At 38.6% G+C, this 14,356-nt stretch overlaps 3 protein-coding genes across 3 annotated transcripts in view; 2 read left to right on the top strand and 1 right to left on the bottom strand.

Annotated features, from left to right (window-relative positions):
- LOC6650810 (cardioacceleratory peptide receptor) overlaps positions 1-5,064 on the bottom strand; it is a 43,311-nt gene extending 38,247 nt beyond the window's left edge. The window contains exon 1 of the mRNA XM_002073910.3: positions 4,987-5,064. The gene's annotated coding sequence lies outside the window, so the exon portion shown is untranslated. The remainder of the gene's footprint in view (positions 1-4,986) is intronic.
- A 151-nt stretch (positions 5,065-5,215) lies between these two features.
- On the top strand, positions 5,216-7,890 carry LOC6650809. Its single transcript, XM_002073909.4, has 3 exons — positions 5,216-6,506; positions 6,571-6,694; positions 6,757-7,890. The coding sequence occupies exons 1-3, from the start codon at positions 5,469-5,471 to the stop codon at positions 7,578-7,580; spliced, it is 1,986 nt and encodes a 661-aa protein (XP_002073945.1). The 5' UTR covers positions 5,216-5,468; the 3' UTR covers positions 7,581-7,890.
- A 1,485-nt stretch (positions 7,891-9,375) lies between these two features.
- Positions 9,376-13,480, top strand: LOC6651079 (protein bride of sevenless). The gene is made up of 6 exons (XM_002073908.4): positions 9,376-9,517; positions 10,176-10,348; positions 10,481-10,981; positions 11,043-11,492; positions 11,557-13,010; positions 13,073-13,480. Exons 2-6 carry the CDS (start codon positions 10,306-10,308, stop codon positions 13,331-13,333), a joined length of 2,709 nt encoding a protein of 902 aa, XP_002073944.1. The 5' UTR covers positions 9,376-9,517; positions 10,176-10,305; the 3' UTR covers positions 13,334-13,480.
- Positions 13,481-14,356: the final 876 nt, after the last annotated feature.

Raw genomic sequence — 14,356 nt, 5'->3', positions numbered from 1 at the left:
TTTCAAAATGTGACAAAATTATTTAAAAGACTTTCAATGTCTCGAGAACTCTGAGAAGAAACAAATAATCAATTCTGATTCAAGCAAACTAACTTGAACTAAATTTTAACTAATATACACTTGTGCCTTAATAAAGGCTTTATTTACTTCTTTTCTACTTAAACCAATTAAAATATATATTTCATTTTTAAAATCACCCACACAACGAATTAACGAAGTTCATTAGAGTCAAATTCACACAAATAATAATTGAGATATAAAATTTTCTAAATAAACTCAAGCGAAATCAAAACTAAAAGGCGAAAAAAATATACATATATATATATATATATATATGTATGTATGCATTTCCATTTAGTCAGGTAATGAATTGCGAGCAGCGTCATGAATTGCATTCAAATGTTAAGATTAATCACTGTCAACTAAATTCAAATTGAATGGATACTTAAGAGGCGCCAAGAGGCATGGCTAGTTTTACTTACTTAATAATTGCGCAATCGCGGCTCAAACAGCCAGCCGTGGCATGAATTTGCGAAATTCAAAATGAATACAGAAAAAATTCAAAACTAAAAAAAAAAAGATTGAAAATCAAAAAAAAAGAAAAGTGTTGAACAAGCTCAAGCAATTTGCCTGAACAAGCCCGTGATTTGCCACTTGAGTTTTCACACAAACAATTTGGCACGAACAATTTCACTTGGCCACAAATTAAATTGTTAACCTTTTTGTTAACATTTCGCCTTTTATAATTAACCAATTGTCGGAATTTATTTAGTTAATATTTTTTTTTTAGTATTTTATCTGAAAACTGCCCTTCAAGTTGGTTTTTGTTTTTGTGGTTTTTTGGGATTTGCTGTGAAGGTCAAGTTTGGTTGGTTGTTTTGTTTTGGAAATTGCAAGCACTTGGCCAACTGTGTTATACTTTTGTACATTAGTCGGTATCAATTTTTACGCAGTTTTTAGCTACGAATTGGTTACAAGCTAAATTGGCCCAAAACGAGCTGCGTCAACTGTTTCGCGCGTCCGTTTCATACAAAATTTCGCATTAAACTGAATTTCTGTCTGTGTCTGTGGCATCGTCGTGCGGATTTTCCTGTTTACGGGGACCTGCTGTGCCCCGCTGCCACTGAGGCTGCTGCTGCGGCTGCCGCTGCTGACGACAGCAGCCAACGAAGCCAACGACAACGGCAACGACGTCGACGACGATTTCACTTGAGAAAGCTTAGCCGGCTTCATATCAACAGCTGTTCTTTGTTTATGTTGCTGAGACTGAGTTAACAACATGTTGTTGAACAACCAAAACAACATGCATAAGAAACGAGATAAAGCAAAAACAATTCAAGTTATTAATTACCTGTAATCATTAGAGGTTTGAGTGTTTAGTTAATATTGATGTTCTTATCAACTTGAATTTATTGGCAAATCATTGTAAATGCAAAGTACTTTCATGTAGCAACATTGTTTAGATACATCTGTTGCACTTCATGTTGTTGATTTGAAAGAATGAGCTTTATCTCATAAACCAAAAGCTTTCTTATCAGTCAAATGCCGGCTGAAACATTTTAAATATATTTCTTTGCAGACCTTTTCAAAATAGCATTACATTAGGTCTTTTATTTGAACTCATCACATTTACATAAACATTTTCCATAAAACCATTTAAAAATTGTTGTATATAAAATTTACATAATGAATTGCTTCAATTGCATTAATTTTCGCCACAAACAAGTCAACATTCCATAAAAGAAGCGCACATATTTACCTACATATATATTTCATTTTATTGTATGGTATTTTTTGCAATTCTTTTTCCACTATATATTTATGATTTTAATTGATTTGAGTAAAGTGCCAGCAATAAGCAAAAAAATGCAAAAATGCGAAATGATGACCCAAATACCGCGACAAGTTCATTTTATACAAAATTGTTGTCGTCCGGCTGATGACTTAAAACAAAAGAAAATTATATTTAGTAGGCGAGGGGAAAAAAAACAAAAACAATAAGAACAATGATTTCAAAAAATAAGATAGCGAAACAACATAAGAGACTTCAATTGCCTGAATGCATGATAAAAAGCCATCAAAATGCGAATAATCGTCAACAATGAAAGCCGTGAGCCAGAGTAATTTTTTATTGAAAACAAAACGACGGCAGCTGCGCTTATAAAAATGGCATTTATTTTCAATTTTTTGCTGTTGTTTTCTTTTTTTTATATGTATGTATTTTTAAGCAAACTTTGTCGCATAAATAAACGGGAAATTTATTTTTACAATATCTATAGGGCAATTTATTGTTGTTGTAGAATTTTATTTATTACGCACATTTAGTCATAAAGCACAGAAATGAGACAATTTCGTTGTGTCTCACTCATCATGTCAGTGTGAAGAACGAGAACGAAACGAAACAAAAAAAATCTGAAATCCATATAAACAACAATAAATGCCTCTTAAATTAAGCAAATAAATAGTCGGCAAATTATTTACCCAGAAGTATGTATGTTTCAAATGTGATTTTCCATGCATCATAAATAAATGTGGACAAACGAGTGAGAGCGCAAAAATGTAAAGTGGATTTAAATAGACACTATTTATACCCTTTCAAAACAAAAAACAGGTAGATTAGTTATAAATAAATGCATGATGTTTTTTACATTTGAATTTCTATTCTATTTTACATATGCATCCCTTTGAAATATGAAATTCGTGACATTTAAACATATAAGAGCTTAGGCAACATTTTTTATTATTATATATGTATGATTAAATATATTTAAATGCTGGTGAAATTGCCAAATGGACTCAATTTCTATTAAAATAATATTTACAATAAATTTACAATTGAACAAATTCTGATTTGATGCTCTAACCCATCATGGTTGATGACTTTTTACTCTAATCACTCACATAACATTCAGTTTCTGCAAACTATAAAAAGAAATTTTATTCCCATATAAATATTAATGGTAGATTTTCATTTCATTCGTGGTGGTTGGTGTTGGTTTTGGCTTGTGGCGCCGCCAAGTGACGTGAGGCATGTGTGTGTGTGTGGGAGGTGTTGGCGATGAGCTCACTTGATGACAGCTGACAAATTTATGCATCTGTAATACACATGGCAAAATGCTTTTCGTTTAGCCTTTTAATTGGCTTGGGCTTTTGCAGTTACATAAAAACATAAAATTAAATACTACAATTTTTTGTCATTTTCTTTGCTTTTGGTTATTTTTTTGCAAACATCATTTGACCACATTTTGAGTGGCTCTAGAGGTGATTTATGTATAATGCAAAAAGTTTTCATGCTGTGGGTGATAAATTTTCTTGGAAAATCTTTTGAGCCTTAAGCCTGTCATAATACCTAGGCAAATATTTATCTGTATCTACTACATACTTATTATATATACAACAATTTATGGCTGCTGGCGGCCTATCTACAATATTTTAATGAGTAATAGGTCCACACATACATATAAATGGTTTCTCTTGAAGTTCATTTGTGGCCTCTATTCAACAGTTTTATCTAATGGACACACCACCACATACAGACCTATTTAAATAAAACAACTGAGCATCATTTCATTTGAGGTTTTACCATAATGATGAAGGTTTCCGCATTGCCATGACAATGTCAGACAACCAATCAACTCAAGTGCTTAGTGGCAAATGCAACTAAAACCGTTTCAACCTTGCCATAAACATTTTCTATATACATAAATGCATATGTATATGTAGTATAAATAACAACACAACATGGCAGACAGACAATCTGGCCAACTTTCATTGTGGGCTTTGTGGTCTGGTCAATTGCAGCATGACGCTGACAAGGATGGGGAGTCCAGTAGATAGAGGACAGTCAGCAGCAGGCAGGAATAGTTGTCTGACCTTCTAAATGGCAAAAATCATAAGTTATCAAAACGCTGACTGTCGTCGGCATTTCATGGCTCGTTTATATTTATGTCAAAATGACTCACATACACACACACACACACACGCATTTTAGATAGTGTATCCACACACACATGTAACAAATGAGACTTGTGAGTAACATTAAAGGACATAGAAATAGAAATAGTTACAATTCGATAGTACTTGAGATAAATGTACTAAGTAAATGTACTCGGTTACCCTGGACACCCTCTCGTATATGTATGTAAATGCATTTCACATATAACTAAGAAAATTCCCTCTTTATTGGCGTCTTTATTTGTGTGGCCATCATTGTACTTTTGCATTTGTCATGGCTTATCGCATGCAACAGCTGGCCAACTAAATTATCCACAGGCTCATGTAAAATAGTTATACTTGATAATGCGTCCTGCAGATAATACTCGTGTACATAGAAATCGTGTGGGCAATTTGCATAATGAGATACAGGACAGAAAAGAAATATGAAACCAAGAAAGAAAAAAAATGCACACAAAAATTACGTTTTTCATTTTGTTTCATGGCTAATGTTGAGCAGAACCAATTTATCCAGACTGACCCAATTTTAAATAGGGGAGATGTGGGCGATGATTGCGCCTTTGCTTGGATTTTGTTTCGATTCGTTTTTTTTTTTTGATACTCCTTTTTCATTTTATTTCACTTTATGTATTAAATGTCTGTAACCTAAGGCCAACTGGTCTATTTTTGGTCCTAGCCAGTCCAGACCAGACACACCAAGAGAGATAGAGAAAGAGAGAGTGAGAGAGAGAGAGGCTCTTGAAGTCTTGCCTTAAAGCCAACACGTTAAAAGTTCAACAAGCATTATGAATTCCAAATGCGTTTCAAAAGGCAACATTTTCTTTGTGAAATCTTCATCTATCCTTTTCATTCACACCACGAAAGAGAAACCACCGGCAGTTCAAAGGTAAATAATCTGATAAATATTTTTGTAATAATAAAGCGAAAGAAAATTTTGTTGCAAATTCTGAAAGCTCATTAGCATTTTGATTTGCCAACAGAATCATATAAATATTTCCGGTAAACTGAATGAACTGCAAACATTGAACTCACCTGAATAACCTGAGTTCTCTGTTTGATTTAGTGTCATTGCCTTTAGCGACAGGGACGGATCCCCGCTTGGATCTGACCCTGTTTGGCGGCAATGGTAAGCACCCACAACACCTTAAAGAGTTTTAGCACCTTGACAGCGAGAATTTATAGAACTTTGAATATATTCGTTTACAAGTTGGCCTTGACTTCCTTACTACGAAATTTCTCCCACAACTTTAAGTATTAAGTTAGCCAAGGCCATTCGATAAAGTCACACAAATGTAATAAGTTATAAACACCCAAAAAATCAAAAATATATACATATTTTTTTACACACATCTCACATTTCAGTTTTCACAGTCACAAGGCACACAACATCAAAAACAAATAAAATAAAATATAAAATCTGGCAAAACGCGTTGAACTAAACTGTGTATTGATGACAAAAAATTGCTATTTTTAAGTTGTTTATTAGAAAATTATCAGAAACCAAAACGGGAATAATGGTACGTCCGGGACGCCGCAAGTGTCTGGAGGAGGTGTATGGCTCCAAATTGGATTCTATACATCCGGTGAAATCACATGCAGCCACAGGCATGGCTATTACCAACTCGACCACAATGAGGACTGAACGGAATGGCATAACTGGTGGTATTGGTGGTGGTCGTGCTGCAGGAGGCGCCAATGGAATAGGCCTGGCCATGGGTATAGGTGGTGCGGCTGGAGCGGCGACTACACGAAAAACAGAAGCACGCACTCAGCGCAGTTTTGTTACGGCCAATGATTATTATATTACAACAAATTTGCCAATAACCGAATCCAATTTAAGAAATGCCTCCAGTGCCACACAGGGCTCTAATTTTTCGTCGGCGGTACAGGCCAATCCTTATGGTTCACCCTATAATGCCATGTCCTCGCGTCGTAGTACTATGCTTGGCAAGGCCACTGCTCGCCAGCATCAGTCGCAGCAGCCGAAAGTGCCTCATTTTGCCCTACCCGAGAGCAGCAGTAAGCCCCAAGGCACTTCCAGTGGGATGATTAAGCCAAAGGATCAGCATCGCGTACATGGAGGAGGCCATAACAAGTCTATGACACAGCGTCCGAGCTATGTTGCGGCTGCACATAATGCCGTTGATACCAATACTGGCACCGAGTTCTCGGACAAAGAGCTCGTGTTGCCCGCCGCTGGGGAAGGTCGCACGCGTCGTTCCCATTCACATCAGCATAAACATCAGCATCAGCACCAGAATGGGCATATGCAGCAAGCACATCCTCTGCAGCATCAATTGCATCAACAGCAGCAATCAAACTATGCTCAAGGGGCTCACAATCATGTCCATCAGAAGCATATGCACACCACTGCTCATCCATCGAATGGTCAACATTCGCGTCAGCGTCAGCTTAACATTCAGATGCCTGGCCACGGATCTGGAATGCCTGTCAGCAAGACGCAGGTAACTCCAGCAACTGATGATGACAAGGACGAGGATCCTGATGAGTTTTTTGAGCTAATACGTCAGACAGTCCAAACGGCAATCGGTGTAAGTTTTGTAACCTTTTGTTCTCTTCGATTAACTTTTCATTTGATGACTATTTATTGTTTAGAGCACCATATCGGAAGTTCTTCGTACCAACTTTCGAGATTTGAGTCATAAATTAGATCTATTTACCGGTGAACTAAAGCAGACCAACGAGCATTTGAATAAACTACAGGATCATGTTACCAGTAGTAAGTTTTATCTGTAAATTTACTTGACACAAAATATCTTAAAATTTTGTTTATCTCCTCAGAGGTGGTCCACTATGGCGAAGAGAATTCGCGTCATTTTCGTTATCTCTGCATGAAATCAGAGTATGATAAAATGTTCTATCAACATCATACTATGCTGGCTGGCAAGCCAATGCTATCGGAGGCTGGAGCACGGCAATCACAGGTTACTCTGACACCACAAGCTCAAGGGATTGAGAATCCGAATGGGAAACCCAGTTCGAATTTTAAATATGCATCAAAGTTGGCCAAGCATCTAAATGCCCAGAAGTTAAACAAGAACAATGGGAATAAGGAAACTATCGATGGCATTAAAGTGCAGAATCCTTGCGCATGCCACACCACTTCGAAAGCAACAATTCACCAGCCGCAGCAACAGGCGGCCGATTCCCAAAAAACTGGATCGGAGGAAAGTATCTGTTTGAAGACCTCGGAACTGGAAATGCGTGAAGTGTTGGGGCAAATTCAACGTTTCTGTAACAAAATGCAGTTAGGTGATGTCAAGGAAGACGATAAATTGCCATATAATCTAGAGGATGGGATGAAACCCAGGACCCCAGTGCCGCCACCGAGCATTAGCTCAGAGGAGAGTACTCTTAAGCCTATTAGCTCGAAGTCCAAACCAAAAGATGTCGACAGTGATCTGGAAACGCCAGTGGATAGCATGGATGAGACATACATTGAAATGAATGAGTTTCAATATAGCTCCGAGGATATATCCTCAGCCAGTGATGATGACTCTGATGCAAAATATCAGGCAGGAGCAACCACTTCTCGTACTACTCCCTTGAAAGCAATTCGAATGACTGCACGCTCCTCTCATAAAGGAGCCGGCGACGGGCAGTAGAAACAGGATCAGATGCAACCAGACACACACATATATATACAGAAGAAAGAGGAGGAAGAGGAGAATGAGAATTAACAAATCACACAAAAACTCCTTGTTAAGTGTTTTCTTTATTCGATTTAAGATGTGACCAAAATTTCAAAATATTTGTGCTACGGCTAAGTTGCATACATCAAGGCAAATTTCGGAAAATTTTTAGTTTAACGTGTATGTAATAATATTGTCAAAGATTTTATGTTAAAATGCGGGAAATCTGAATAAAACACCCCGTGTCAGCAAATCGTCTTAGACATGGGCATCGTGACCCACATGCCACAAAGTTGCTTTCTCCCTTTGGTGTCACTAATAATTGCCAATTCTATTGACTGCAAAATAAGTCTACAAGTCTTAGCCCCAAAATTGCTGGGCCCAGTCAATAATATAACAGGCAGCCGCTTTGAGTAAGTCCGACCGTATGAATGTATGTATGTATGATTTAAGCCACCTTCAACCCCCGTTACCCCTAATAACCTGCAGCTGCATTTTTAAGGGCTTCGCCCAGGCCGTCAATGCGTCAGAGCTGAGAATTCTGAAAACAGTTGAAACGCGAACGCGGACTGGCAGATACGCAAAAAACAAGAGCTAGAAATTATTCTTTTTGTATCAGAAAAAACAAAAATTGTCATCGCTTGACTAGCTGTAATTAAAAAAGTATATGTAGTGAATAAATTGGACATTTAAATGAAACTTATGTAATGACCTCGAGGGACAAACTGCTGCTACTGCTGTTGCTGTTGCAATTGCAATTTGCCTTTGACATTAATTAAAAGTGTTATGCAAAAGAAGGAGGAGAAACACTGCAACGCCAAAACCTAAACCGAAAACCGGAAACGCAACACACACAGACACACACGCACACACAAACATGTTGACCAAATGCAATGTCAATGTTTATTGCCATTGCTGACAATTGTCAAGGATGCAAATGACTAACGCAAAAAACAACCAACTAACAGCCAATAATTGAGCAAAATTTATTTACTTTAAACGCTTATAAAAATCTAAAAATATTAAATTGAAAGGCTTCTAAAGATAGTGTCGTTATGTTCATATTCAACTGCATTTTAACTGCCAAGATTGAATATACTTAAAAACGTTGGAGATTCTTAGAACAACTTTTCACCAGTTTCTGGAAATGTTTTTGCTGATTAAAGTACCTAAAATAAAATCTTTGTTTAAAGAAACAAAATGTAATGAGGGTTTCCTACTGCTCCTCTGATCCCTAAGGTCTAAATAGAATATGAATCCTTTTTTTTATATATATATATGTTGTATTTTCTTTAAATAATGAGCGTAACGAAGTCCAGCGATACAAAAATAACATATGTCACATATAGAAGTCGACCTTCATATGTTCTCACAATATAAAAGGAAAGTTTTCAAAAGTATTTAGCATTTCCATCCCTTTGGCACAAGTAACCCAAAACCGTTTCCAATCAGCCGGCTAATTGTAATGACCAATATTTAAACTCGTGTCTGAAGTAAGGGGGTAGTTCCAGCTCTTTTGACCACCTTTAAATATTTATTTTTATAATTATGTCGTAGGCAATTTCCACTCAAATTTTTGAATTTGAGTCACACTTTGAGCCGATGTAACCATAACAACGCTTTAGCCATACAACATACCAACTTTTGTTGGCCAAGTTAGTCAAAACAAACCTAACACACAGAGAAACAGAGTAAAAAAAAAAAACAACAGAGGCAAGAACAGGTGCAAAACATTGCCACAACAGTTGGATGGCTGGGTTGAGTGCTTGGTTGGTTAGTTTTCATTTAGGCTTCACAGGGTGGGTTCCGTTTAGAACCGAAAGAAAAACCAATACAGCATAATTGCGATGGGCTTTGTTGGCATTGCATTTTCAGAGCTGCACCCGTTAGCATGTCAGGCAAATCAAATTGTAACCAACAATAATAATAATAACAACAACATCATTGTGAAAATACAGAAAATAGTCTCTTGTGTGTGTGTGTGTGTTTGTGTGGGTTCTAGTCAAAAAACCAACAACAAAGGCAAAACTACAAACATTTAATTGACCCTAAAATCGCTGAAGCGTTGACAATTTGCTACATTTGGTAGTTTGGACCATAATTTGTTCAATCGAAAGTCTGATTTGGTCAGTGTAAAGTTAAATATTTGGAAACCAAAATAAAAATCATATAAATAACAAGTGGCAATTTCCCTTCTTAACAAATTTGCATATTGATTTTCTTTTTCGCTTGCTTTAAAATGGTGAACAAAAACAATATATGAAACACAGAAATAAAGTGTTTTTTTTTTCCTTTTTGCTGTGCTTACTTATGCCTCTTGCAACTGAAAAAGCGACAAGAAAAACGGAAAAACTGTGCCAAGCCAAAAGCCACTGACTGTGTGTATGTGTGTGTGTGTGTGTGTGTATGGATTGGTGTGTGTTAGTGTGACAATTTTTAATGCGATTAAAGTGCAACACTCTCCCATTGCACATAGACAAAGCGTCAAATGCAACAAAAAACGCCATTAAAGTTTCATTCAAATTGTGAATTCACGATTTTAATTTGTAATTTTTCCTTTATTTTTAGTACGGTTAAAATAAAAGGATGTTACTATTACTCTATAAAAGTTAAACGATTTGTATGAAATACCAAAGAAAAAAATCGAAGAAATCTAGACGAGTAAATTGTAAGCAATAAAAAGACGAAACCAGGAAATATGAGTTCATCTCAATGCTGGCAAAGGAAGCCTTTAAATTTGGGTAAGAATTAATCAAGTTTTAATTAGTTATCAATTATAAAAGTCAAAGGTCAGTGTCTGATCTTATTTAAGTTACTGGCATACTTGTGATCAGCACAACAAATTACCCATCATAACCATTTTCCCTTTTCAGCTTTCTTGATTTTGATCATCACAATATTAAGCCATGATCGGGGTTGCTATGGTGCTGACACAATATTAGCCACAAAGAAGTCTTTACCCCTGCGTATAACCAAGCCACAGCCAACTCCAGAGCAGCAGCAGACAAAATTGGCAACGAAATTAACAAGCACTTTGCCACCCACAACAAATGCAGTTTCATCTAGTTCAACCGATGGTGATGATGAGGATGGACGAATCGCCTCACTTATCTCTTCCACAACGGAGGGCAGTCTTAATGATGGCACAACAGCAGCGGGGGGTGGCAGTTTAGTACCCGAAATTTGCCTAAATGGCTTACAGTTGACCATTAGTAATCCAGAAGAGGATCCTATTATCCAAAGGCAACATGAATTTGTGCAAATTATCGAAGGCGATGTCATGCTTAGTGTATTGACCAAAGATCCCGATTCAGTTCTCTTTGTTATCAATCGTATTAATCAAGCCAATTTGATCAAGGCTGATTTTGAAATTGGTAAGTTCTAAATTAATGACTACTGAAGGAACCTCTACTAATTTAGTTTTTATTTCATCAGGCATTAGAGCTATTAAAATTGAGAATGAGGCATCAACGGAGAATCTTTTGCTACAGGAAGTGCAATATCTTCAGCAGTGTACCCAATATTCCATGGGCATTTTTATGGACTTTGATCTATATAAGCACTTGGAGTCGACAATCAAAGATTTGGAATACAATATTTGGCCCATTGCCGGTACTCGAGGACATATATTTCCAAAAGTTGCTCACTTGTTGCATCAAATGCCATGGGGTGAGAAAATTGCATCGGTGGAAATAGTCACAGAGAATCTGGAGATGTATAATGATTTCATGGAGGCGGCCCGCCAGGAGCACATGTGTCTGATGCACTTTAAGAGTGATGAGAATGTTTATATATTGTTTGGCAATAAAATGGCCAATCATTTCAAGGAGAATGGCACCATTTTTTCAGTGCCCACCGAGCGAACAGACGAAGAGTTTTTAGCAGGTGAATAAACGAGGAAGACAAATTCAATGATTCAACTGATTTTTATCCCATTATTTTCACCCAGAATTACCCAATCGTGCCTTTGTTTTGATGGAAAACGAAATTGAACTTCGCACCACCGATCAACTGGATCCCACACCCACCAGCCTGGATGAGTCTCTGATAGGCAAGAGTGTTGTGCCCTCACGTATTCTGGCCTTTGCCAGCCCCATAGTGGATCTGATGCACTGGCTACGTGGTTCTCTGGCCAAGCATTGCAAACGTGAAGAGCAGCTCTATGTCCTCGAAAGCTGTTTTAATTTCCTAAACTTCATTGAGGACTGGCGCACCTCGGAATACCGTCAGTCACACGAAACTGGCGAACTTTTAGGCTTACTGTTAATGCGGAAACTTGCCAGTTCGATGAACTTTCAAATGTACCAGAAGAAATTGCAAACTCTGGATATCATCACCGGCGAATCACGCATGGAACTACGTGAAATTGCCTCGCAGAATTTTGTGACCAATGTGACGACCTATTATCACTACAATCGAGATAATCATACTAGTCTCGAGCTAAAGACGAAATTCGGCCAGGTATTCAATTGCCAGTATAGTGCGGGAAACAATCGACGATATCCGTTCCTGTTCGATGGCGAATCCGTGATGTTTTGGCGCATCAAAATGGACACTTGGGTGGCAACGGGACTGACGGCTGCCATTTTGGGTCTGATAGCCACGCTGGCCATTCTCGTGTTCATTGTGGTGCGCATATCGGTGGGTGATGTTTTTGAAGGTAATCCGGCCACATCGATTTTGCTGCTGCTATCCCTGATATTGGTGTTCTGCTCGTTTGTGCCCTTCTCCATGGAGTATGTGGGCGAACAGAGAAACTCCCATGTTACTTTCGAAGATGCCCAGACACTGAATACTTTGTGTGCCGTAAGGGTATTCGTTATGACTCTGGTCTACTGTTTCGTGTTCTCTTTGCTGCTATGCAGGGCCATAATGTTGGCATCGATAGGTTCTGAAGGCGGATTCCTATCGCATGTGAATGGTTATATTCAGGCGGTAATTTGTGCCTTCAGTGTTTGCGTGCAGGTGGGAATGTCGGTGCAGTTGTTGGTAGTGATGCATGTGGCCTCGGAGGCAGTGTCCTGTGAGAATATCTACTATGGCCGTTGGTTGTGGGGTCTGCTGTCCTACGATTTGTTGCTGCTGTGCTGTGTGGCTGGCCTGATCCCGTCGATCTATCGTTCACAACGAAATTACCGTGAGGGTATCCTTATTGTTATCGGAGCCGTGCTCATACTCATCATTTGGGCAGCCTGGATTGGTCTCTCTTTGTTTGGCGACGAGTGGCGGGATGCAGCCATTCCCTTGGGTCTCCAGGCATCTGGCTGGGCCGTTCTTGTGGGCATTCTAATACCGCGAAGTTTCCTCATAGTTCGTGGTATAGAACGCTCTGATATTGCGCAGGCTTTACCATCACTCACTTCGCTGGCCTTTGCCCAGAACAATCAGTATTCCTCAGAACAAGTAAGTAAATTGTGTTTTTTTTCAAAGGACCTTTTTTAATTTTTCTCCTTCTATTTTTGAAGAGTGTCTATGAGTGTGTAAATCCTGCCATGCGTCATTGCTCGCAGGAAGAAATGAATCATCAGTCACCCAGCGAGATACCCACCTTGCCCTTGCGCGGTGGAGGACCGCGTCGACAGCAGTTCTTTGCCAATCTCCGTCAGGCCAATGCAAATATCAATCCACCACGTCCTCCGCCAGCTCGACCCCATCACAGCCCTTCACGTTCATCGGTCTCCTCGTTGCCCCCATCGCCTGATAATAGCAAAATAACAAGATTTTGAAGGCCCATAACTGTTTGTGTGATGCACTTCTTCTAGTCAACGAGTTTGTTAAACAAATGATTATTTATTTTAAATTAATGACGAACCAATAACTGCATATGAATCAGAAATCATTTAAGACTTGATTAAATAAATTATAAAATTTAACACTCGTTTGCCTTTGCGATTGGCTTCTATAGAGGCCCTTTTTTTTAGAATACGGTCCTGTTCTGTTCTTAAAGGTTCGTGTAATGGCTAAGTGAAAGCTTTCACTCACAAGCTTTGTGGGCCATAACTCTAATCGGTCGACCAAACACGTGATGGAAGGCAAATAATAAAAGCCAAGACTGAAATGGGCCATAAGAAATTCAACTACGGCAACTTACTAACAATAACAATGGGAAAAAACTAGTAAAAGCAGAAAAGCAAAAACAGAAAAACGCAATATCCTTGTGCGTCACGCGACATTGGCGGCCCCCATTGTTTGGCCTTGTCAATTTGCTGCGAACTGTGGCGGAGTTGTGCGTCCCGTCGAGAGGGAGATAGAGAGAGAGAGTAAAGTGGAGAATTTAAAAGGCATAGCAGTAGAATGGAAGTTAGATAGGAGCTGGCTGACGTCAGGTCTCTGGCACATTGACCGTGGGGCACATGAGAAAATGCGCAACAAGATATTCCAGCATTTGGTAGACTGGTAAAGGCCGGCATGAATTTGGTAAGCTTTGCAGTACTCACGCGACTATTTAAAATGGCGCCGATTTTCCCTGTCAACGCCACGCGCCAAGCATTTGAGCCTTCGCCCAGCCTCACCACACTACCCGCACGCACTCTCACGATTACCATAATATGCTGCATACTTTTTGGGGCCTAACAAAAATACACCATTGTTTTTCGCGCATTTCCTGTTGTGCCGTAAGTATAATTTGCACTTCATTTGCCAAGCAAACACACACACACAAAACACAGAAAACGTAAATGTCTTCGCCAGCCAAGGACGAAAGATTTCTTGCCTTAGATATTTTTGTGTGTGTGTGTGCAAGAAGAAAA

Source organism: Drosophila willistoni, chromosome 3R (assembly GCF_018902025.1).
Source record: "Drosophila willistoni isolate 14030-0811.24 chromosome 3R, UCI_dwil_1.1, whole genome shotgun sequence".
Lineage (NCBI taxonomy): Eukaryota > Metazoa > Arthropoda > Insecta > Diptera > Drosophilidae > Drosophila > Drosophila willistoni.
The sequence above is the reverse complement of the archived record's forward strand: the minus strand, read 5'-3'. Positions and strand labels throughout refer to the sequence as shown.